We start from the raw sequence: 25416 nt of genomic DNA, 5'->3' as shown, positions 1-25416 counted from the left end.
AACAGGGAGATCGAATACGACGTGGACGTAGGGGATGGGTTCGTTCATCCTCACAGAGCGGACCTCTACCTTCAATTCGACGTAGTGAAGAAAGAAAGCGAAGACGCATTTCCACCCAATGCAAATTTGAAACTCGTGGACAACTTCGTGCCTCATCTGTTCTCGCAGGTGGAGGTGAGGAAACACAACACCGTCATCGACAGAATCGATTATCCAGGTATCACGTCGACGGCAGTGGGAACATTGAAATTATCCAAAACAGACGCGGCATACTACCAGGCGGGAGGATTCGAAGCAGGGACGAAAATATCAACAAAAAGTCACACGGTGCTCTTTCCCATGCGTCTGCTACCGGGATTCTTCTCCGACTACAAAGAGATCATGTGGAAGGGAGGATTGCGCGTCACGTTTCGAAGAGCAGCCAACGACAACGACGCGCTGATGCGATACACCAACTTGAACGCCGACGGCACGCCGATAGCCAACACATTACCCGAAGCAGCCAAGTGCGTCATCCGAAGCATGGAATTGAGAATGCCGATCGTGGAATACGAGACGAACTACGCCCTCAAGTACAAAGCGGAGATCTTGAAGAGTCCGCAGGTGCCGATTCACTTTCACGGTTACCAGTGCGTGCAGAAGTTGGCGTCGGGAAGTCACATGGAATTCGACGTGACGACACAGTTCAACAACATACAGTTCGACATGCCAGATTTCGTCGTGGTACTCTTTCAGACCGGGCGCGATAACAACCAGGAAAAAGATTCCAGCAAGTTCGACGACTGCAAGATCAAGAACATTTATCTGAAGAATGGACGCAACGAAGTGTTCCCGCGCGAGAATTACAACCTCGACATGACCAAAGACGATTACCTCAAACTTTACGAAGCTTACACGGCTTACAAGCGCGTGACCGAGGGAAACGTGGACATGTACTACACGCCCAGCGAATTCAAAATCCGCAGGCCGATGTTCGTCATCAATACCACGAAGAGGAAGCAGGTGGTGGTCAACGATCGCACCAACATCAAAATCGTCTGCGAGTTCCACGAAGCCTTGCCCGATGACACCGTGTGCAGCGTCATCCTGATTGCAGAGAAGTCTTTCGCGTACGACGTGAAGAACGAGAGGGTCACAGAGCAGTTTTAACAGGTTTAACATCTTTTTCTTGCACAATCAGTTACAATAAAAATTTTGTGCTAGCACAATAATAATACGAATTTCTCTAGTTCAGATCAGTTACAATGTCAATTTCACCAATTATCAGTTACAATATCTTTTTTTCATCAGTTTTTTTTGCACTATAGCACGAGACAATCAGAATTTGCACAAAATTTTGTTGTTTTTACATGAGAAAATTAACAATAAAATTTTTTTATCGTTACAGATGCTGTCGAACATCAAGCACACACACACACTAGAAAAAAAAAGCATGCAACTTTAGTTTTTATAACACACACATTCTCCATCTTCATCAAAAATATTATAATAAACATATCTCACAATAAAACTCTATATCCAAAAATATTACAACATCAAATAACACTAGAGTCGTTAGTACATGTTGCATGCATTACGGAGGTCCTCTGTAGAGTTTCATGGAAGTTTGAGAGAAAAAAAAACACATGAAAACTCTACAGAGGTGTGGTTATCCATAACCACAGCCGTTAGAACCTTTTTGGGTTGAGCACCACGCACCCTGGCGAGGTTAGAGGCTAGGAATCCTAAAAAAATAAAAAAAAATTATTTGTTTGTTTGCTTGAGTCACAATACAAAAATAATAAGAGGCGCCAGCACGCGCGTGCGTGTGGCACATCGTTCCCGAGAGAGGTTTACAAAGGTCACGATATACAAACATTAGTGTCCCCCGGGACTTGGAAGATTACGATAAAGTGCATTCGTACTTCAGAAATAAGAAAATGCATTATTTACTCATCACGCTGTGTCAGCGCAACAAATAAATACGCGAAACGTAATCTGCCGATAGGCGCGCGCGCGTGTGTGTGGCACATCGTTCCCGAGAGAGGTTTACAAAAGTCACGATATACATTGGTGTCCCCGGGACTTGGAAATAAAATATCATATGGTAAAATATTCTTGGGGTGAGTTGGCAACACTGAATCGCAATTGATGCTGGTGAACCCGTGCACCTCCACTAGTCAATATTGCCAACTCCCATTCGTAGGTTATCTTTGCTTGTAAAATATCATATGGTGAAATATTCTTGGGGTGAGTTGGCAACACTGATCGTCAATTGATGGCGCTCAACTGAGCTGATTACACTAATCAGTGTTGCTAACTCTTATTCGTAGGTTAGCTTCGCCTGTCAAATATCACATGGTGAAATATTCTTGGGGTGAGTTGGCAACACTGATCGCCAATTAATGTTGCCAGTATTGCCAACTCCCATTCGTAGGTTAGCTTCGCCTGTAAAATATCACATGGTGAAATATTCTTGAGGTGAGTTGGCAACACTGAACGCCAATTAATGTTGCAGAACCCGGCTACCTCCACTAATCAGTGTTGCCAACTCCCATTTGTAGGTTAGCTTCGCTTGTAAAATATCACATGGTGAAATATTCTTGGGGTGAGTTGGCAACACTGCGAGAAAGCCTCAAGCGTTGCCAGCTCCTTGCTTGAGGTTAGGTTATACCCAAAAACAAAAACCTTGGTGATTTTTTCGAGTAGGGGGTTAGCAACACTGCGAGCGCCACCGAGCGCCATTTTCGGTTGCAGAACCCGTGCCACTGTACTACTCTGTAGGTTAGCTTCGCCTGTAAAATATCACATGGTGAAATATTCTTGAGGTGAGTTGGCAACACTAAACCGCAATTGATGTTGCCAGTGTTGCCAACTCCCATTTGTAGGTTAGCTTCGCCTGTAAAATATCACATGGTGAAATATTCTTGGGGTGAGCTGGCAACACTGCGAGAAAATGAGGCTCATGCCTTACGAGAGAAATCCATTAAGGCGAGCCTCACCGAGCCTCATTTTCGGGCGTTGAACCGGGTTGATCCTACTACTCGCACACACAAAATCGAATTCCATAGATGTTTTTTTGGATGATGAACGTGAAAATGTTGCTCTTTACTTTATGGAAAATTTCATTATACCGTGCGTTCATTTTGATCTTCAGCCGAGAGATCGGGAGAAGCGTGGTGGGCGGTGCTGATGGATATGCTGACATTTTCATCCTGTAATGCCTGCTTATTTTTATGGACATATGCAGAAATTTATATAAATATTGCAAAACGAGCACTAACCTGTGTTATAAGAGTACGGTTTTAATTTTAGTAGCTTAGTGGTTGTATGTGCTGATGATTTTGACACACCCATCTCCTGTGAAACACGGCGTAGAGGTTTGTTTGGAGAACGTTCTAACCCTGCACCAATTTCAGCAAGTTTTGCTTCGATTAGAATCCGTCGTTTTTGCTTAGGTGTTTTAAAATTTAACGATCCAGTTTCTCGTAATTTAAGGACAAGATGTCTAACCGTATCTCTATGTGGAGGTGAAACGCTTGAGAATTTCTGTACAAATTGCCTACACACGTCTCGACACGAGTCTGTTTTCACGTAAGCGTCATACATAAAAATTCTTTGTTCTAACGTGAACCTTGCGGCTGGCATTCCAATCGTCTCACTGACACAACACACACACACACTGCAATAAGACAAACAAGTAACGGCAAGTAACCAAGAATAACACTCTTGTGCACAGTACGAAATTAACATGCTCTTGGTTTACATCTCCTCGCCACTATATTCACAGCTCTGTCTTCATCTAGTCGCGAAGGAACAAAAAACTCGATGAGATTTCGGATTGCAAGGAAGCTCACGAACACCATTGACTTTTAACGGATTCGTCTGCAGCGTAATCTTGATACAGTGTTGCACATTCGAAACCTCCAAACGATCCCCATCGACACAAAACTCTTTCAAGGATATAAACTTAAGCAGGACGTTACTGGTCAAAACTATGATTAAAATGTTTCATTATCTGTGGCTCTTAACATCGTTTCTAAAGCGTATTTATTTGTGTATATAAGAGCAGAACTTGGATGAATTACAGAATAACTTTTGCATGTTATAACACAGGTTAGTGCTCGTTTTTTGCAATATTTATATAAATGTCTGCATATGTCCATAAAAATAAGCGGGCATTACAAGCCGCAAATGTCGGCATCTCCGTCAGTGCCGCCCGCCATGCTTCTCCCAATCTCTCGGCTGAAGATCGAAATGAACGCACGGTACTTTTCAACTCTAATCATTTGGGCCGGCCCCCATGGCAGAGTGGTTAGCACATCGTGCTACAATGCCAAGGGTCCAGGTTTCTAATCCCTGTCTGGGCATGGATGTTTGTGAGAGTCCATTCATCACTTTTGAAGTAAAAAAGCGAAGTAAAATAAAGCAAATCAATCAAACCAATTTAATCATTTGTACATTCATATCTAGTAAAAGAAAGTAAAAAAAGTAAAGTAAAGTGCCCCCCTGTGCTTTGCACCATGCCATGAAAGTGTCTAGGGGTGTGTGGAGTTAAGGCTCCACACTTTCTTGATCATGGCTGAAGGTGGGGGTTATATGATCAGCACCATGCCCCTGGCTGCCTTTACTCCCCAGAGTTTCCTCCAGGTAACCAGTTTATATGATGCTGGGTGAGTGCTGGATCCTCTTGAACAGGTGGAGAAAATCCCAGTTCTTCCCTGCCGGGAATCGAACCTGGGTCTCCTGTATGGTAGTCAGATGCCCTATCGTGGTTATTCATATCTAGTAAATATACAAAAATTACTAATTGTTACAAACAAAATAATTCTTTAATGTCTGTGTTATGAAACCAACCATTTCAGAGAGCTCCTTTAACCCTTATAGAGCCTCAACACCAAGCTCATTTTCAGCAAAATAATTAAAAAGTGTGCAAGGTTTATATATGTCTGTAGTTACAAATGCTAAGGTTACAAATTTTAGCTCTTTTTGTTCAGTATAAATTAGGCTATAAACCTAAGGTAAAGAAAAAAACATAATTTTAATTTATCAAGTAGAAGAGGAAGATAAAAGTTAAAAAGGTCTTATTTTTTTTAATGAAATTTGAACTATGTTGGGCCTCCACATAGGCAACACTGGGATGTGAGGTATAAAATAGTATTTGCTTATTGCATATGTGTTCTATTCTTGTGGCAAGAATTGTGCATGTGCTGCTGATACTTTCAGAGAGGAAAAAATTCTAATGTAAAAGTCGTGATTCTTTGCTGGAAAATCTCCCCCAATATAGCCAGAATCAACTTAATGTTAATAATAACTAACAGGATGCCTCAAGACTCATGTAGCACTCAAAACATGTGTCTCCGAAAATTACCTGAGTCCCAGTATGTTTCAAAATTAAAAGAGAAATTACATGTGTCACGTATATGTGTTTGTGACCTCACCTAAATGTGTCACACAAACATGCCTTTTTGCTGTTTAAAGGTTAACACTCTCCCTGCTCCTCATCTCTGAACTGCAAGGCTGCCACTGATTGTGATGTTGCATACTCTTTATCTTGTCTTCTCATTGCAAATTAAACAAAATCTTCTACACATCACTGTTTCTTACTACTGAGCAGAATTTAACCAATGGTGTAAGACTGTCTTTACATCAATCCTGAGAATTGAAATCTCAATAATAATTTTTCATCTGACCAGCCTGAGTCTGTCTGGATGCAATTTCTCGCAAAATTTACAAAGTTTCATAAATGTGCTTGTCATTAATAGAGTCTGTACACACCTTGCACGCTAATAATTATTCTTGGAGGAAAGGTGCATATTTATAAAATACCATTTTTTTAAATCTTGCATTGTATGTCAGCATGATCCAGTTTGAAATAATGAGATTCTTGGAATTGAGGCAGTTATTAGCACTTGCACGCATGAAACATCTGATTTTGTGTTAATATGTAAGGTAATTTTCACTTTGTTTTACAGCTCAATACAATTGCTGGGAGAACATACAATGATCTATCTCAGTATCCTGTGTTCCCATGGATATTGTCAGATTACTTGTCTACAGAATTAGATTTGGAAAATTCTGAAAGTTTTCGTGATCTATCCAAGCCCATTGGAGTTGTTAATCCAAAGAACATACCTGAAGTGAAGGCCAAATATGACAACTTTGAAGATCCATCAGGTATGCAGAGTGTTCGATAATCAATACCAGTGCTATGAAAGAGAATTGAGTCAAGTAAGACAGGAAATTTATGAGACAAATATCATCAGTAAAACACTCGTTTCATGATTAAAGGGTGCTTTATTTTTACAAAAATCTAATCCTCCACTTTGAGCTACTGTGCTTATTGCCTTTGCCTTGGGTATGAGCAGCTCCATATTTTGCACCCTAGTGGGAGTCCCAAAATGTCAGTGCTCATCCAGCATCATGAGTATAGTTGAGGGGCTCCAATTTTAAAAGGCTGACAACAGTTGTGATGGAACCATGAAAAGCTGTTTGTCAGACTTTGACCCTCAAAGGGCTGTTGTACCACACAAGTTTTTTATCCTCACCTTATATGGAGTCATCATTAAGACTTTGATTTTTAAATTACTATTACATATTTCTGTGGACTTTATTCCAACAATGCAAAAAGATTTTTCATTTTGTGCTTGCCCTGTATAATATGTAAGCAACAAATGCAACTAAGAAACAATTTTGGACTAACAGTTTCATTAATATTTTGTGTCTATTACAAATTCCTGATTGTATTTGTTTGCGAATATTCTTACAGACTGTGATGCAATTTACAAAGCTTCTTATTCTTCTTCTCTTCTCCCCCCTCTCTCTCCTTATGAGTGTGTGTTGTTCTCAAGATGCCTCTTCTTCTTTAAAGTGACAAATCATTTTCATTGTGTGTCATCTATAATCTAAAATACAAGAATATCAAGTGTTCACATTATATTTACCTTACCTTATGAAAGCACTTCCCAATTTACAATAACCACCACCAGTTCTTAATATGTATGTTACAGTGTGCAATTTAATGTCTCAAAATGAATGCTTAATCATTGCAACGAATTAAAAAACTTGATGCAAAAGTGGTTAGTTTCGAGTTGTTGATAAGCACAACATATTCTTTTCATGCACAGTGCAATATTTAAATATTGAATCTATAATAAAGTTCAACATTTTCATTATACCTGATATTCATTAATGTGTTTTTTTTAATTTCAGGCACTATTGAAAAATTCCATTATGGTACCCATTACTCCAACTCAGCTGGTGTTCTCCACTATTTGGTTCGGGTGGAACCTTTTACTTCACTTCATATAGAATTGCAAAGTGGACGGTAATGTGGAATTATAATATATTGCCATAGTAACTGTACATTGACAATTTGTAACGAAAGTTATATTTTAGTGTTGATGAGGGAAATATGCTGGAATCCCATGAACTAGTGTAGAGTACACATACCCACTGGTTTGCAAGTATCACTGGCCAACAAAGATTTTTGTTAAATTAATCCATGTTATTTCTGTTATAGTGTTTGAGTTCAACATCCTAAAATCCTGAGTTGCACTGGAGTTGTGCATAATACACAGTTAATAATGGCTGCAAAGAATTCAATCTAATTCATAACTGTACTAAAAAGTGCATTTTGAAACATTTGTGGGGAACAAATGTTAGAAAATTTCTAGTGTAAATTTAGTAGAGTCACAGAAATCCCCTTCCATGAGGTTTTACCATTTTACCATGAAAATCCATTGTAAAGGCATACGTGGAACACTAAAATTAAATGTGGCATGTGAAATTTTGGAAATAGGAGGGAGTGTTATTAATGGCAAATTATGACTTTCTTTGAAAAAGTAAGCAGTATTATATTTCAAAGAGTTGCTGACGCTACTGCCATGTAGGGGACCCAGGTTTTGTTCCCAGGGTGGGTGATTTCAGATAGGGAATTTTAGTGCAATATACCTGCATTAGCAGCTCTTGGGTTCATCTAGCCTGAAATAAGTGGATACCTGGATGGGATAAGCGCAGCCAGAGTATGGTGCTCATTACATCACCTCCTTACTTGCACAAGACTGTGACTTCACATCCCACCATATTTCACATTGCAATGTACAGGATATAAAGAGTAAAGTAAAGTGCTCCCCTGTGCTTTGCACCACACCATGAAGGCGTATAGGGGGTGTGGAGTTAGGGCCCCACACTTTCTTGATCACAGCGGAAGATGGGATGATGTGATCAGCACCATGCCCCTGGCCACCTTTATGCTCCCAGAGTTTCCTCTGGGTATCCACTTTTTACGACACTTGGTGGGTGCCGGAGCCCCTTGAACAGGTGGAAAAAGTCGTGATTCTCACCCTCTGAGGATCGATCTCGGGTCCTTTACATGGTAGTCAGATGCCCTAACGACTGAGCTACCACAGCTCTATGTGCAGGATATAGCTTTACTTTTTTAGTACAGTAAAACCTCGTTAATCCAGACCCCAATAAGCTGGACTTTGCTTAATCCGGACAGGCAAAAGGCAAACAAACAAAAAAAAATAATGTAAGGTCTTAAATGTGGCTAGAAGTCAACAATCGCATTTGTCATATTGCTCCGTAATGGACTCCCCTTGCTTTAATCCAACACACATTTTTTTAAAGTCGAACAACATTCAGCAACAACTTTGTAAAAAAACACAGCCCTGAGAAAATGTCCTTTGTGCATTGCATATGCCGCCATTGTTAGAATACACAACTTGTTTACTGTGCGGACAACAATCCGTATAGTGTATCTAGGCCTATGCCCTTTAAATACACCATAATAAATGTGTTTTGTTGCTATAAACGGAGTTATAATGCACTTTCTACTGTTCTTTTAGGTTATTTCAGTAAATCTGGACTTTCGTTAAACCGGTCAACTTATTCCCCCCCCCCATTAGTCCAGATTAACGAGGTTTTACTGTATTATATTCCAACCGATTGGTCTACTGCCAAGGACTTGATGTTCTGTGGCGAGGGGTAACCAAAACCATAGCACTCCCACTCTTTGAATGCCTACTAAGATACAGCTCGAATGAAATGTGTGCACATAAAGTAAAGCTTAGATGAACATGTAATATATTGAGGTCCACTACAGTGAATTACATGTGTGAAAGCCAGTTTTCAAAGATGATAATAATAATAATAAATTACTAAAAACTCATCACAAGGGAGTCTCAATGAGCAAATGTTATTAAAAAAAGTTGTTTGCCTTGATGTTTGAAATGCTATGAAAGTTTGTCTGTGTTACACAACACACTGCTTGAATTTTGTTTAACCTTTAAGAGGATGGATGGTCAATATATTGAACATCACTGCAAGGCAGGAATTAATGAACTATTTCTTGAAAACTATGTACAATATTTCAGTTCTGGCATTTTTGTTCATTGGTATACACATGAAGGTATTACATACTCAAATTACATAACAATATATCAATTGTTTCTATTATTAACAAGCAGAGAATGAGAAATTCCTTTCTTATGCCTCTAATATTATGGGATATATTTATAAAAATGGCCCTGCCTCCTGAACCACTGCATTTTTTTAAAAAAAAAATATTACATGTAATAATGAGTAAAAAACAACACTTTAAACAATGTGCGAGAAGTAAGGATACATGGGTCTATTCCTTTAACACTAATTATTGAGAAACACAGTGAATAAAATATATTTCTGCTAAAAGCCCTATCTTCAGGAAATAATAAAAAAAACTGATTTCATCTTTCTACAACAATTAGTTCTCGAGCTACATTATACACACACACACACACACACACACAAACACACCCTTGAAAATATCCCATCTTGACAAGTTTACCCTTGCATGAGGCTCCTCCGCGTAAAGCTTAAATCCACTTTGTACACTGATAGGCTAACTTGGACTGGACCTGCAGATTAAAGAGTTAAAGTGTGATCTGAATCACTATATGCCTCTGATGGGTAATGAACAACACACTGTATGAATTAAGTCCTCTGGTCTGTAATATCTGATATATCTATCATACTGTAATAGTGGAATTTTGATTGTGATTACTAGGATCACATTCTACGAGGGTCACTATTTATATTTTGAGCCTTGGCAACACTGATTGAAGTTATGCGCGATTTGACATTTGCACGGAATCGTCTGGCATTTTTGACCATAACGTACTTCAAATGTTTTGTCAATAGCTTCATTTGTGTTGTTTATGTTGCCTTGGAGATTGCGCGACAACAATAAAATGGAATTAACTCGTGAACATTTTCGTGCGATGATTTTTTACGATTTTTGACGTGGATTATCAAGACAAGAGTGCATCGATCAACTTACTTCCACATTTGGCGATGAAGCCCCATCCTTTGCCACTGTGAAACGCTGGTATAACGAATTTAATCGTGGCCGCCATTCGCTCACCGACGAGATTCGCGAAGGTCTTCCAAAATCAGTTGTTGTTCAAGAAAACATTGATGCTGTGCAAAACCTAATACTGAAAGATCATCATGTGACATACTGTGAGATTGAGGCAACCATAGGCATTAGTTCCACCAGCATATATAAAATATTACATGATCATTTAGCTGTGAGAAAGGTATGTTCTCGTTGGATCCCACACAATTTGACAAAAAATCAGAAAGACGCTCGTGTCAATTGGTGCAAACAAATGCTCAATAAATACAATCGTGGTGCTTCAAAAAACGTATATCAGATTGTAACAGGTGATGAATCATGGATATATGCATATGAGCCAGAACGTAAACAGCAGTCGACTGTATGGGTGTTTCAAGATGAACCCAGTCCAACAAAAGTTGTTAATGCTCGAAGCACATCGAAACAAATGGTTGCCTGTTTTTTCTGGAAAACTGGTCATGTGGCAACTGTGCCTTTAGAGGAACATAGAACGGTCAACTCTGAATGGTACACAACAATTTGTTTTCCAGAGGTCTTCGGTCAAATACGGAAAACAAACAAACGCCGTCGGATCATTCTTCATCAAGACAATGCCAGCTGTCACACATCTCGTCTAACAACCGACTTTATGAACAGTCAAAAAATCGAATTGATGGGTCATCTGCCATACAGTCCTGATTTGGCACCCAATGACTTCTTCTTGTTCCCGAATGTCAAGAATAAATTGCGTGGACAACGGTTTTCGTCGGCGGAAGACGCCGTTGATGCGTTCAGAAACCATATTATGGAGGTGTCTCAAGAAGATTGGAAAAACTGCTTTGACAAATGGTTCGAATGAATGCAAAAGTGTATTGACCATAAAGGAGAATACTTCGAAAAACAATAAAGCAGTTTTCAATGCCAAATTCCTGTTTTTTCATTGTTAGGCTCAAAATATAAATAGTGACCCTCGTATTATCTGTTGCATGGTGTTTTTTTTGCCTGTGTGATACTGTAATCAAAAGATTGCCACCACCATACACACATTACGACATTCAGCTATTTCCATTTGAATTCTTACAAAGTGGTTCTCTGGATCTTTTCTCAAAGAATCTGTTTGGGAATGAAAGTTGTGATAGTATAATAAATGCCTGTAAGTGAATTACTAACTTGATCTGCGAGACTTACTGCCACCATCCACTTGGGAACTTGTTGCTTTAGGCCAGCCACACACCAGATCTAACATGGCAGCATCACTTGCTACGCTTAAGATTCCACCGAATAATATGTGATGCAACATAACGGAACACAACATCACGATGAGTCACAAAGTGACGAGACACAATGAGTCATTTTGTTTGTTAGCTAAACTTTTCCAGTCTGTAATTACATGTTTGTGGCCAAAGTGATTGGACTCGGGCATGTGCAGATCATTTTGTCGCAAGCTGCTCCTTGCGATACCAAATTCCCCAGACATTCGCAAACCGTTACAACGTGACTTGAGTCAAATGTTTTGTCTGGTGTGTGGTCGCCCATAAGAGACTTATATTAAATCTTCCCTGTCATGGTTTGCAACAAAAATGACTCATTGCATCATGTTGTGTCAGATCCGTTATGAACTGACTGCATCAGCACTCCTAGTGGCATGCATTAAATGACAGGAACTGGAAGCCTCCCCAGCAGAGAGGCAAAAAGTTCCCAAATGGATGGTGGCAGGGGCCACCATCAATTTGATATTGTTAGTAATTTGTTCAGCAGTCAGTTTCCTGTTCTAAAATGTGTAGAGAACCTTTATGCATCATTCCATAAGATAGGTATTTTGTGGAAATATTTCATGTTATGTGGGAGTTGAATTGGCAGAGAAGTTACATACATGAACATGATAACTTCCTATCAACATTTTTATTAAAATTTGATTTAATTTCTCTGCATGTCTTGATAGAGTGATTTAGAGTGAGTTTTCAATATGAAGAGGTATTTAAACTGCTGAAATTAAATTAATGAAAACCCAAGAATTATTTAGCAGTTATTGGTTATGGCTGTTATTATCATGCAGTAACAATAATTTTGATATATTTGTGAAACCATCTCAATGGCAAATGATTTTCTAGGGAAATCATACAAGTCAGTTCCGGATATGCTTCCAAGCTTTGAATCCCTTAAAGCAAGAATGTCATTAAGATTATGTGAATTGGTTGATATCTCACAAGAATCTCTTTTGTAGTTAATATTAACTTATTTATTCAAGAAGTACAGTCACGGAAACTTTTGGGTTGCATCAATCCTATTGACTTGTCCGTGACTGTACATCTTACATTGGTGTTCAATATACGAGTAAAATATCCTTGCTTAGACAATGAGCAAGGATTCTTTCATGTCATATTGAATATGTGATATCCTAACTAAGAGATGTTGCATTGCAGATTTGATGTGGCAGATCGTCAGTTTCATTCCATTCCCCAGACATGGAAGTTGCTCATGGAAAATCCAAATGATGTAAAGGAGCTCATTCCAGAATTCTTCTATTTCCCTGAGTTTTTAGTTAACATGAATAGGTAAGTTAAAACACAAGTTACTACTTAAATGGCATTTAACAGGTTATTTCCAAAAACTGACGTTTCAGACCCTTCCTCAGGCGAGTCCAAAGAAATCACATTAATAGAATAAAAGTGAAATATAAAATGGTTGAAATGATAAAAGTCTTTGGACTACCCTGAGGAAGGGTCTGAGAGGTCAGTTTTTGGAAAGAACAGGTTAAATCACACGTAAGAAGTAACTTGTGCTTTATTTAATAACTGCAAGCTGTGGTGAACCTTTAAGAAATTACTTCAACGAAAATATATTTTATCTTAGAGCCTTCTTTTAGTTTGATTTAATTTGAAGTCATAAAATTTATATATGAATCTTTTTGTGTGTGTTTGTGTGTAGATGCACACACACACACACACACATTTATTGCAAGCCTAACATATAAGACTTAATGTTAATACTTTCATGCACTGCAGAACTATCCTATCGAAAAGAGAAAGAAAAGGGGATAATTCTATTAAAATTAATTGAGATTCCTGTTCTTGATTAAGTCAAAAAGCCAGATAGTGCTGATATTCAACATATACTCAAACCCTAAGATTTTGATTTGATTAATTCTGACAAAGTCCAGAGATGTCAATTGAAATGCACTTTTCTCACCTGAAATATTTCAAGATGAGAAAGAGAAAATGGTGTGCCTTTTCCATAGAAAAAGTTCAATCGTGCCATGAAATTTATTCGCCAAGTCAAGAGATTCTATATTTATAACTCATCACTACTGTACCTCATACATTGGCGGATTTAGCAGGAGGGGCACATGGACACATGTCCCTTCCAAAAGTTATGACTAAGTATTATGAAAAGTATTGATAGTATTATCACAATGAACATAAGAAATAGAAAAATGGTTCGCCAAGGATGGAAGGTAAACTATCTCTGGTTGTCTGGGAAGGACATGCTATGATGCACTGTTGAGAAGGAAAGGCTGAAGATTGAAATAGGAGGACTCATTTGCAAACAAGGTAACTGAAAAACTTGAAGATGGAAATTATAATAAATAAAAATGGATCTTTTTGGAATATTAAAAGTGAAGTTTAAACACAATACTGAACTTGTAGGCAAAGAATTGGATGCTTATTCTGAAGTAGAAAATCCTAAAGAAGTCAGTGTGCTGGCATAATACTTCAGCTATAGATGAGGGACAAAGTGAGTCTGGGTGTTATGCGAGTGATAGGTGATGGTTGTGAGCAAGTGCACCTGCAGGTAGGGGCCAGGAGGGCACTTGCCACCCCCCCCCCAGCTGAGATTTCTGAAAAGAGTTGATGTAATTCGAATGGTGAAATTATAGCGATATTTTAAACCAAAAATATTGTTTTGTTTTATTATTATTATTATTATTATTTTACAGTACCCTTCGGCATGTAATAATATGGATCTGAGGTAGCATGAAGGACAGTAGATTAAGTGGTCTCTGACTCTCATTGATATCTGTGCATTGTGAAAAAAATACAAAAAGACAAAGAACTGTTCATCAACAAAGTGATAGATGTTTATTGAAAGGAAGAAAGGCGAATCCTGTTTCTATCTAAATAGTAAACTTGAGCCTGAACTTGTATACAACGCCAAAGTATTTTGAATTCAATTTGAAATTTTGATTTGTAAAGTAGTAGTAGTAGTAGTAACTAATAATTATAATAAAACTTTTCTAAGACTGAGAAAAAGTCCTGTGTGCACCCTTTATTGTGAGACTAAAAGAAAACAAGACATGTTTATTAAAATTTTAAAGGCTACATCTCATACAGCATAAATACCCAACAGAAAATGTCCAAACCAGTACCATTAATGTCCATTGGGTGTTCATGGGATGTCCATGGATGTCCAGGGAATATTTGAATCTTGTTAAATTTAGGAAGAGTGACACTATGATTAATCATGTATTCATTTATTTCTCTGTACTAAGAAAGGAACATGTGTTCCTAGGTTCAAAAACATTCAGTATCTGAAGTTCTGTGGAAATATAGCAGTAACAATTGGCAATAGACAGGTATTTCTTCAAATCATCATCATAACGCTCATTTCTCTTTCGATATAAAGAGGTTTATTCATTGTAATTATTTACCAAAGAAGTTAAAACTCGACCATTATGCAGAAAAATCCCCATCTCAGTGTAACATTGTGCTCCCATTTCGAAGAGAGAGTGTAGACTCATGTAGCCACTGACTTCAACTGCGACGTTCTACTCAATGATAATGAAGGAAGATGCACGTGAGGTCCAGAAGGTTGCACAACTGAAAGTACAATGCACAAGTCTTGTGGCACCGCCTAAGCTTTACTGCCTGGCATAGTCAAACAAAATGTTCCTCAAAAAATACCACAATAATTCATGCACATCACTACACCAGAAGATGCCTTCTTCAATTTTACACTTCAGATCTAACTACTTGTATATTACGCTACAATCCACTACACCGCCACCAACTATATACTAGGTCGTGACCAGGCTTGTATTTACATTGCAGTTAAATTTACAAACAACACTGAGATATCTTTAAACTTAACTTGTTTTATTCATTTTAATGTAGACTTTGTAACAAGATTAAACAAGAGTAACTTTACAATAAAGATATCCAAACAATCGACAATCCTTTAGCAAATGTAAACAAAGATTGTACGCCTTTTGTGCTTTTTATGACAACCATAAACAAGAACAAGATTTAACAAGTCAATTAATCCATGAATATACCCATCTCAGAAAATCTAGATGCTCCATTTAATCAAGTGATGAAACAGAGAAAAGGAGGGCAACAATTTATTTAATAATTTCGTTTTCGCCTTATTACACATTAACTTTCAAAATTTTAATGTTAACACGTATCATCATGCGTTGTGAGGATTATTTAATTATTTATTATTTAATCTTGTCAGGTTTTTTTTTTTACTAAACCAATTAATTTCTTCAAAGGTTCATTTACGTAAACTACCACACTATGTTTAGTATCCGCCACTGCGTGCGCAATTGAATAATCTTATTTTCATCAACAATGTTCCAAGAACAAAATAAATATGTGTATATTACTTTATTTTTGCAAAGAGAGTTGTTAACATATTTACACGCGAGTACGCCATCTATCCCCATATTCAAAGTTTTAAATTGTACACTTTTGATCATGACAACATTCCATTTGAAGATTTATTATGGTCAAAAGCAATCTTTACCCCTGATGCACTGCACATACCTGTTGTTCGACTCCGATCTTGCCATGTTGCCACGTCAGTTTTTGAAGCATGAAAGGTTCGTACATCCAGTATTTTCCACTTGTCATCCCTCTCGTTCAGCTAACAACAACACTTGCTGGAACAACGAAAATTCCTCCCTTTATAAACTTCTGGGTTTCTGCGACGTAAGGAAGTTCTGCGTCGTAACATCGGCAACCTTGTGGAAGTCGAAGACGAAAAATGGTTACTGCATTCTCTTCTTTTTTGGTGATCAAAATCTCGCACAGTGGGAATCAAAAGTCAATTGGACAGTGAATTACTCTGCAACTTGGTCGTCGTGCATTACACGTGGAAAACAAAAATGGTAATTACGCCATCCTGTCTGTATGCTCTTCCTGGAAATTGAAGGCGTATGAAAGTCCAGTCTCAAACCCGCGAGACACTTCGGCGACCGGCCCTCGTCTCTTACTCTTACACACCACATGTTGAAACATACTGCATGTCTGAAACTTCCTGGTTCTCACACGATGTATTGAGGTAGCTGGTGCTGCCATCTGGTGTTTGCTTAACCAAGCATTTCCTCGAACAAGGAAGGAGTATGCCCCAACTTGTACAGGGGCAGAATGTCCTGAATTGTGGTGATTTAAGTGACGAAATAGAATTCAGCGATAAAACGCCACACAACAAGAAAAAAAAAAATAATCCTTCAGTACCAAGATAGGTGGCCGAAGGTATGTGTGTTGTGTACCCAGTTTCCAATATGAAAAAAAAAAACTACTGAAATAATGTGGAAAGAGCAAGTGTATGTATTGTAAGAAAGAAAGAAAGTTAGAGTTCATAGTATCAAGAAAGCTCTCCCAGCCGCTCCCTTAGAGAAAGACACCTCTTCACCTCACTGTACTATGCCAAACATCTGAGAGCCCACTGCTCTGTTCTCTTCCTATTTATAGTCTCCGCTAATGACCTAACCCATTACTGGAAACTTTCCGCTGGTCGACTGTCCAGCAACACACCTGCTTCAGTCAGATAAATGTCATACTTTGTTAAAATTTCCATGCCATTCATAAGCCTGCCCACGTAACCAAATGTGGTTGGCCCAACCGTACTGAAAATGGTTGGTGAAACATACGAACATTCTGTTGGGCAACAGTAATTTTGGCCGTGGTTCCAATGTTGGACCAACACGTGGTTTTAACATTGGGTCAATGTACTGAAAGCTAAAGTATAGATAGGTTTGTGTTTTGATATATATATATATATATATATATATATATATATATATATATATATATATATATATATATATATATATATATATATATATATATATATATATATATATATAAAATTTATTGTGAGTCCAAATATGAACTCTAGTACAAATTATTTGTGTAAAATAAAAAGATACACGGCACTTTATCATTAATGTGGTATTGTTTTCAAAGTACCTTCAAGTGGTAGCACAAAAAAAACTTTCTCGAGTTTACTTAGTTTTCCACCTTTCATGGAAATTAGTCTGCACAGAACATTATTATATGTACATATAGATCTTGAACCACCTTCACAAGAATACAGTGAAACCCCAATTTTTCATTCTATTCCTTGGTTGCACATTCCCTCGCATTATACATTCAATTTTCATGGTCCCAATTGAGCAAAGCGCTATAAACATTTTCCTGGATTTTACATTTTCCCGCATTTTAAGTTCTTTCACCTTAGTTCCCTGTAAAACATAAAATCGAGGTTCTACTGTACCTGTAAGAATGTTCTTGTTCTGCTACAGCTAAAAGACAAACACTACGCAATTCCCAACAGATCTTTCATTCATGGTGGCTGACAAAAGACTGGTAACAAGTTAAGAATAGCTTCTACTTTCGTTAACAAAATATTATATTTCCAGTATGAGCTATATTCGAAAATAAACACTCTTATACTCTTGCTTTATTCTCAAGTATACCCTTGAAAGTTGTCTTAATCCAAGAAAGTAGTTTTTAAAACTGATTTTGAATCTCTTTTCCATAGTTGGGCAAGCATTGGCAACAACCGTTGACCCAACCTAAGACCAACTTCAATTTGCCAACCAAAGTAGACCCAACCTTTCCCACGTAAAAGCTGCAGTTCACCCAATGGCTGTGGTTACTTGGGTGAAGCACCCTCATTATTGAAAATCAATATACAGTGTGTATCTATATTATTACTATTCATAATAATAAATAAATAAATTACAATTAAAAATAAATGATACCTGCATTCCACTACTCTTGCTTCCATGCAGTCATCCATCTTGGATGGTGATTTCTAATGTCATATTTCCCATGAGAATGACAGGCCTGTGCACACTGGAACATCAAGCTAAGAGGCCTACTGTGTAAATTTGAGTTGTTTAGTGTATATTAAAGCTATTTTTTTACTCTCACTTGTGTATCTTCCATTTTTTTTTTTTAATTTCAGAAACTTTTACATGAAATAATTAACACATAAGTCCTTTACTTTTTATTTTTTGTAGACAAATTCCATGTTTTCAATTATTTGCTTGTGAGAAACTTTAAAGCGATTTTGTTCTTCTTTTCCTCAGATTTGACCTGGGTGTTCTTCAAGGGACCAAAGAACGTGTAAATAATGTGATTCTTCCAAAATGGGCAAGCAGTCCAGAAGATTTTATATACAAGCACCGGCAGGCTCTCGTAAGTTACAATAAAAAGTAAAGTAAAAGTAAAGTGTTCTCCTGTGCATAGCACCACGCCATGAAGGCGTATAGGGGGTGTGGGGGTAACGCCCCACACTTTCTTGATCCGGTCGTGAGTGGGGGTGATGTGATCAGCATCATGCCCCTGACCGCCTTTACCCCCCAGGGTTTCCCCCAGGTACCCATGTTATTCGACGCTGGGTGGGCGCTGGGGCCGCTTCCACCATTAGAAAAGTTCCCGGATTTGAACCGGCTGGGGATCGAACCCGGGACCTTTAGCATGGTAGTCAGACGCGTTACCGACTGAGCCACCGCGGCCAAGTTACAATGAAATACATTTTTGATTGTGGTGTTATGGAAGGAGTGGATTTCCGCATGTTGTATTTTTATGCATTTTTATTTTTAACCCTTCATTGGTCACATGAGAAAAATTACATCGATGGTCGCACACGGTGCCAGAGACAGAGTTTTTAAAATATGCTAAATTAATGGTCTAAAACACCAAATTTTTAATTATCACGATTAGATCTTTTCTTTCAACAATTTAGATTCTATAAAAATAAAAAATTGAAATTGTGTTAAATTATAATTCGTTAATCGGGCATGGAGATTTTCTTAAGAAATTAGGTACACCTATAATCACACATGGACTCAGACAGCGAGGAGCTTCAACGAACCCTAGCGACAAGAATACACCTTACTAACACTGAAAACAAAGCCCTGGTGTAAAAGAGGAAGATCAGAAACTCAGCTACACAGACTGATACAATCAGTGATAAATAACAACATTAAAACCACACACCTGGAACTAGAGACTGTGCGCGACCAATACAGGGTTAAGAAATGTATATTCATTGTATTTGAGAATACCGCAGTGAATTGGAAACATTTCATTACTCAAGTTCTGCGGTGCTGTAAGAAAGAGCATGAACAGCCAAGGATGCATTTCTGTTTCATGTTTTATCAGTTATTCACTAGATATTTGTTGATGCATTTTGTGTTGAGTGTGTGTGTGTGTGTGGAGTATGCATGCATATGTACGTGTCTTGTTTTTCTTTTAACTTACTTTATGTTGTTGTTTTTAGTTAAATATATGAATGGAGATGATGATGCTGGTGATTTGGAAAATTAAATTTATATGATCTCCATAACACCAAAAATTGTTGATAGTTGCAGAAAGTACTTATTAGTAGATAAAATGATATACCAGACATATTTATCGTAAATAGTAAATTATGAAAAACACAAATTTGCAGCAATGAAAACATTAACAACATATGCCAGAGAATCAAGTTTGGCACCTGTATGTCTGAGACATTTAGTGGTGAAACTTACAAATTACTAGCAGCCTTTGATGAGTGTCTATTGCAAGGAGCCTCACCGGATTATACACAAAAGGATACATTGCATGGTATAATGTAATTCCCTGCTTCATTTGATTTCAGCAGCTTTTCCCTTAAGTTTCAAGTGAAATTCTAAAATTCTTTACATGCTTGTATCAGACAAGTCATTGACTAAACATTTCATTCTGAAACCTAGTAGACAATGCAAGCTTTGTTTGCATTTTAATCAATCAATTTTAAAGCTGGTACATTGCAGCTTACATTACAGTTTGGAACTTCTCATTTTTTTTTTGTATTGCTGAAGAACTAGATATGAATTATCTTTGTAGAATTTTCAGTGAAAAATGCAGGCTCGACAATGAATTGAACCCATATATCTGGCATACCATGTCATTGATCTACCACTGAGCTACTGAGCTGACCTGACTTTGCCTGATTATTCGCTGTTTTACCTGTGTGGAATTGTTTCTATGCTGGGAGGAACCAGGCAACGTCGATGTCTACAGTGTTTTAAAGGCAACAGATTCTGTTTTGGTAGCACTGACAGAGAAATTTATCACAGGTAAAACAGCGACAGTGAAAAATCAGGTGGTTGAACAATGGCATGGTATGCCAGAGACCTGGATTCGAGTCCTGGTCAAGCCTGCATTTTTTTTCTGAAAATTCTACATAGTACATCTCTGGTGTGTACCAAATCTTCAAGGAATTATCTTACCTAGGCTAGCTCATAATGCATAGAGGTTGGATAATAACAATGTGATAAGATTGTACCAAGGATCTTCACATTCTGGGTCAAAATACTTTACTACTAAATGGTCTACCATACCAACCCCTGCCGTACTGAAATTCATGTAATGCTATCAGCCAAGATCCAATCCCTGGCTTTGCCACAGTTTTTCAGTTTGTTATTATGAGAAAGGTACTTTGATCTGAAAGAAATTGAATTCTATTGTGTGTCTTATGTATTGTAGTTATTAATTTATTACTACTATTAACTACTAACTACTGCTGCTGTGCACTATTACCAGCACAAGAGATAAAGATAAGTAAGTTATATTTGGATAAAACTTATTTCTTTTCATTTTCAGGAATCTGAGTATGTATCAGCACACTTGAATGAGTGGATTGATTTAATATTCGGCTACAAACAAAAAGGACCAAAAGCTGTTGAAGCATTTAATGTGTTCTATTATTGCAGGTAAGTTCCTAAATTTATTTAGATTATACTTTGAAGAATAAAGTAACTCTTCTCAGAATATCACATTAAACATTTTGAAGATTGGAGGTGTTGAAAATACTCCATAATATGGGATGATGGAGACATTTTCAAAGTGGCCATCATAGGGATCCTCAATAGATCTTATGTGCCATATTTTGATACTAGCATCACTAGCTTTATATTGTCATCATGCAAAATAGTGAAGTAGACTCTATACAAGTAATTATTGTATTATGAGTAAGACGCCTGATAGAAATAGGAATTTTACTTCATACCTATTTTTAAAATGCAGAAAAATGTTAAATTTGGGAAAAAATTATAACATTTTGCCCTGCTCTTTGAGACCATGAGGATTGAACATGTTAATTGGGAAAATGTAAAATCCTGGAACATGAAATCAGGGTTCCACTGTAAGAAAAATGCTATGAATTTACAAAATGATTTGTAATGTCGGGTGTTATATTAACATGCACAGTTACATATTAGTTTTGTATTACACATTGTGGTCTATTTAGGAGGCCATCTGACTGCCACATGGGAGACCCAGGTTTTATTCCCAGGGTGGGTGATTTAAGGTTGGAATTTTTCCAGCCTTTCATTCATTCATTGTTTTCTGCCCAGGAGCAGGTCTTTCCTTGCAACCTCCACGCTGTTTGATCTTGAGCCGTTTTCTTTGTAGCAGCATAGGACCCATTTATTTTGACATCCTCAATCATTTGGTATCGTCTTCTTCCTCGGATTTTCTTTCCATTGATCATTCCTTCAATAACATTCCTTAGTATACAGTTTCTTCTCATCCAGTGGCACAACCAATGTCCTTTTCTCTTGATGATAATCTCCAGCATTGATCTCTTTTCCCCAACTCTTTCTAGCACTGTTCCATTTCTTACTTTTTCTGTCCATTTCACCCGTTCCATTCATCTCCATAGCCACATTTCCAGAGCTTCCAGTCGCTTCTTCTCACTTCTTCTCAGTGTCAATGTTTCCGCACCATATAGAGCTACATTTCAGCTGGAGTGTGGTGCTGATCATATCACCTCCAAAATGACTGAGATAATGAATATGTGGGGCCCTACCCCCACATCCCCTAAATGTGCCTACATGGCACAGTGATAAGAGAACAGAGAACTTTACCTTTTTTCCTATTTCTTTTTATAAATCTTTGCTTCATTTGAGTTACTATAGCACTGTTTTTTTTTACTTATATAATAATGCAAATCCTTGCAAGGAAGTTAGTGTAATTAGTGTAATATATTTTGAGTAGACTGTAAATAAACAAAATCTCAGAATCATTAATGATTAGACATTCTTTAGTTTGATCAACAAATAAACATATGCTATTTAGTCAAACTTTAATGTTTGGTTTTGTATTGTTTAACAGGCTTTGCTTAACTTCTTGAAAGTTCACAGATCTTAGATTTTTTATATCTTATTTTCATATTAAAGTCTTCCTGTAATGAATTACATGTTACCTTTGTACTAGAGACATTAAGCACTGCTTGGTGTCATATCATAAGAATGTATGATGTCTGCTATTGATTTCAACTCATTTAGTTTGGATTTGAATGTTTGAGATATGTTCACAGGTTAGGAGATTTAATTTTCCCAGTCCAAATTTGATATTTAGATACTACAGGTAGAAAACATTGATATGCATATGTGTGTCTGAGTGCATCAGATATATTTGCAGTTTCCACAAGCAATGTGCCACCAGAGAAAAATTTAGTTATGCTCATTTGTTTGAAGTTGTTTTTTGTGTTGTGATCAATTTTTAAATGTGTAATACTAAAGTAATATCCAACTGTGTATGATAATATAACATCAGACATTACAAATCATTTTGTAAATTCATAGCATTTTTCTTACAGTGGAATCTCTATTTTACGTTTCCGGATTTTACATTTTCCCGCATCACATGTTCTATCCTCATGTCCCAAAAATTTCCCAAAATTTACATTTTTCTGCATTTTAAGTTTCTTCACCTATGGTCCTTAAAAACTAAAATCGAGGTTCCACTACTTAAATTTTTTCATAGTGATTCCATGTCATATTTAGCTCAGATTTTGACCGTTGTTTGCCAGGAGAATAAACCATAAAGGGTTTCTAAACACTTTTGGGAAATCTTTGGAGGGTGTAGTAATTGCTAATGAATACTCTTTTAAAAAACTCAATATGCTGACCAAGGCAGAAATTTATTTAATTTTAAAACATAAACTAAACGTAATGTTTCAACCTTTCTTTCAAGGTCTTCTTCAGACTCTGTACCAAGTACAAAAACAGAGTCTGAAGAAGACCTTGCTAGAAGGTAGAAACGTTACATGTAGTTTATGTTTTAAAATTAAATAAATTTGTGCCTTGGTCAGCATATTGAGTTTTTCATATCATGGAAAAAAGGCTTCATGGTGTTGAAATACTCTTTTACTTTACACAAATTAATCTTGCACAGAAAGTGGGTGAAGGCATGTTGTGTTCACTCAGAAGTTATTTGCAAATTGTTGTACAAAACAAAACCACATTTCAGAATGAATGGTTTCATGTTGCATGAAGCACAGGCCTGGTATATTCACAAATGCAAACCCCGTCGTCAGTCATGCTACATGTTAACTTCCCAAGACATTTTCTCTCTTACATGAAAAAACACCATAACCAAGTTCTAATAGGATATATAGAAAATGCCTGAAAGCTCAAAATATTTGAAAACTAGCAAAAATTGAGCAGGGGGAGGGGGTTGGCTATTCAACTTTGAACATAGAACATAAAGCAATCAGCGAAAAAGTATTTAAAATACTCTTTTGACTAGACAGTGTGTATTATTGACCCCTTATCTTCACAGTAAGACTGCTTTTATCTTCCTAGATCAGTTTGTTCCCATGATATACACATTTGAAAGTTGCATGTTTCATAAATAAGCAATACCTAAAAGTTGCACAAATTTGATAGTTATCAAACCCTTATAGGTAAAAGGAGGTAAACTTCCCCATGCATGTAGCACCATCCCATGAAGGTACATTTAGGGGATGTGGGTGTAGGGCCCCACACAATCTCAATGTCGGCCATTTTGGAAGTGATGTGAGTGACACCATGCTCCAGTACCCCTCAGGCTGGAAAAATTCCGACCTTAGACCACCCACCCTGAGAATTGAACCTTGGTCTCCCACGTGGGTGTCAGATGACCTAGCGACTAGACTACCACAGCTACTGAAACTTTTGTAGGAGATGTTGTAAAATAATATCCACACCTCTCTTATTTGATGTTGAATCACCCTACATAACTTTATTTGTAATATTGTAAAATCTAAAATAAATGTGTGTGTTTGTGTAAGTAAATCAGATGTACATGTATGTATATATGTGTTATATATCATAGCTATGAAGGTGCAGTGGACTTGGATGCAATTACGAACGCCATTGAAAGGGAAGCAGTGGAAGGGATGATCAATAACTTTGGCCAAACACCATGCCAGCTCCTGAAGGAGCCACACCCACAGAGGTTGTCGCTCGATGAGGCCATTCTTAAGCTGGTGAAAGCGGAGCTCAAGAAGCCAGACCTCACGTATTTCCTTGGAAGCTTGAAAGCTTTTTGTGCAGAGGTAAAAACTCTTTATCAGTTTTTATAAGAATTTAGATAGAAGAGTCTAAAAGTCAATATCAATTTATTTTTGAAAAATGACTTGTATTGTACGTAGTTCCAGTTCATGGGATATCTTTAATATCATAAACTTCTGGAGAATATTACATATGTAAGTGGCAGTTCATACTTATTGAGTGGGATATTACATTAGGATAAATATCTGTATTTGATTCACCCACATGAGACAATCTTCAATAGTCCTCAAAGGCTCATTCCATGTCAAATCAACCGATAATAATTATTTTTTAACCTTAAGGTTAAAAGTAAAAGTTTTGGATTTTTGTTTTTTTGAAAGTCAATAACTTAAAAACTAAGAACCCAAAAACTCTTAAATTTGGCAGTGTTCATCAACTTTACTGGTACTACCACTGTACCAAAAATTATCAATTTATGAGATGTTGAGGTTCAGACCATGGTATGACCCTCAAGTCAGCG

The 25416-nt window shown here is 37.3% G+C and overlaps 1 protein-coding gene across 4 annotated transcripts in view; it reads left to right on the top strand.

Annotated features, from left to right (window-relative positions):
* LOC146000511 (neurobeachin-like protein 1) overlaps nt 1–25416 on the top strand; it is a 723922-nt gene that overhangs the window by 677481 nt on the left and 21025 nt on the right. For all 4 annotated transcript variants that reach the window (XM_083138250.1, XM_083138253.1, XM_083138251.1 and 1 more), the window contains 6 exons: nt 5955–6156; nt 7192–7306; nt 12781–12912; nt 18678–18786; nt 21220–21329; nt 24718–24940. In XM_083138250.1, the coding sequence (XP_082994376.1) occupies nt 5955–6156; nt 7192–7306; nt 12781–12912; nt 18678–18786; nt 21220–21329; nt 24718–24940 (891 nt within the window). The remainder of the gene's footprint in view (nt 1–5954; nt 6157–7191; nt 7307–12780; nt 12913–18677; nt 18787–21219; nt 21330–24717; nt 24941–25416) is intronic.

Source organism: Lepisma saccharinum, chromosome 16 (genome assembly GCF_977018435.1).
Source record: "Lepisma saccharinum chromosome 16, izLepSacc3.1, whole genome shotgun sequence".
NCBI lineage: Eukaryota > Metazoa > Arthropoda > Insecta > Zygentoma > Lepismatidae > Lepisma > Lepisma saccharinum.
Note: the sequence above shows the minus strand (reverse complement) of the source record. Positions and strands in the feature narration are given on the sequence as shown.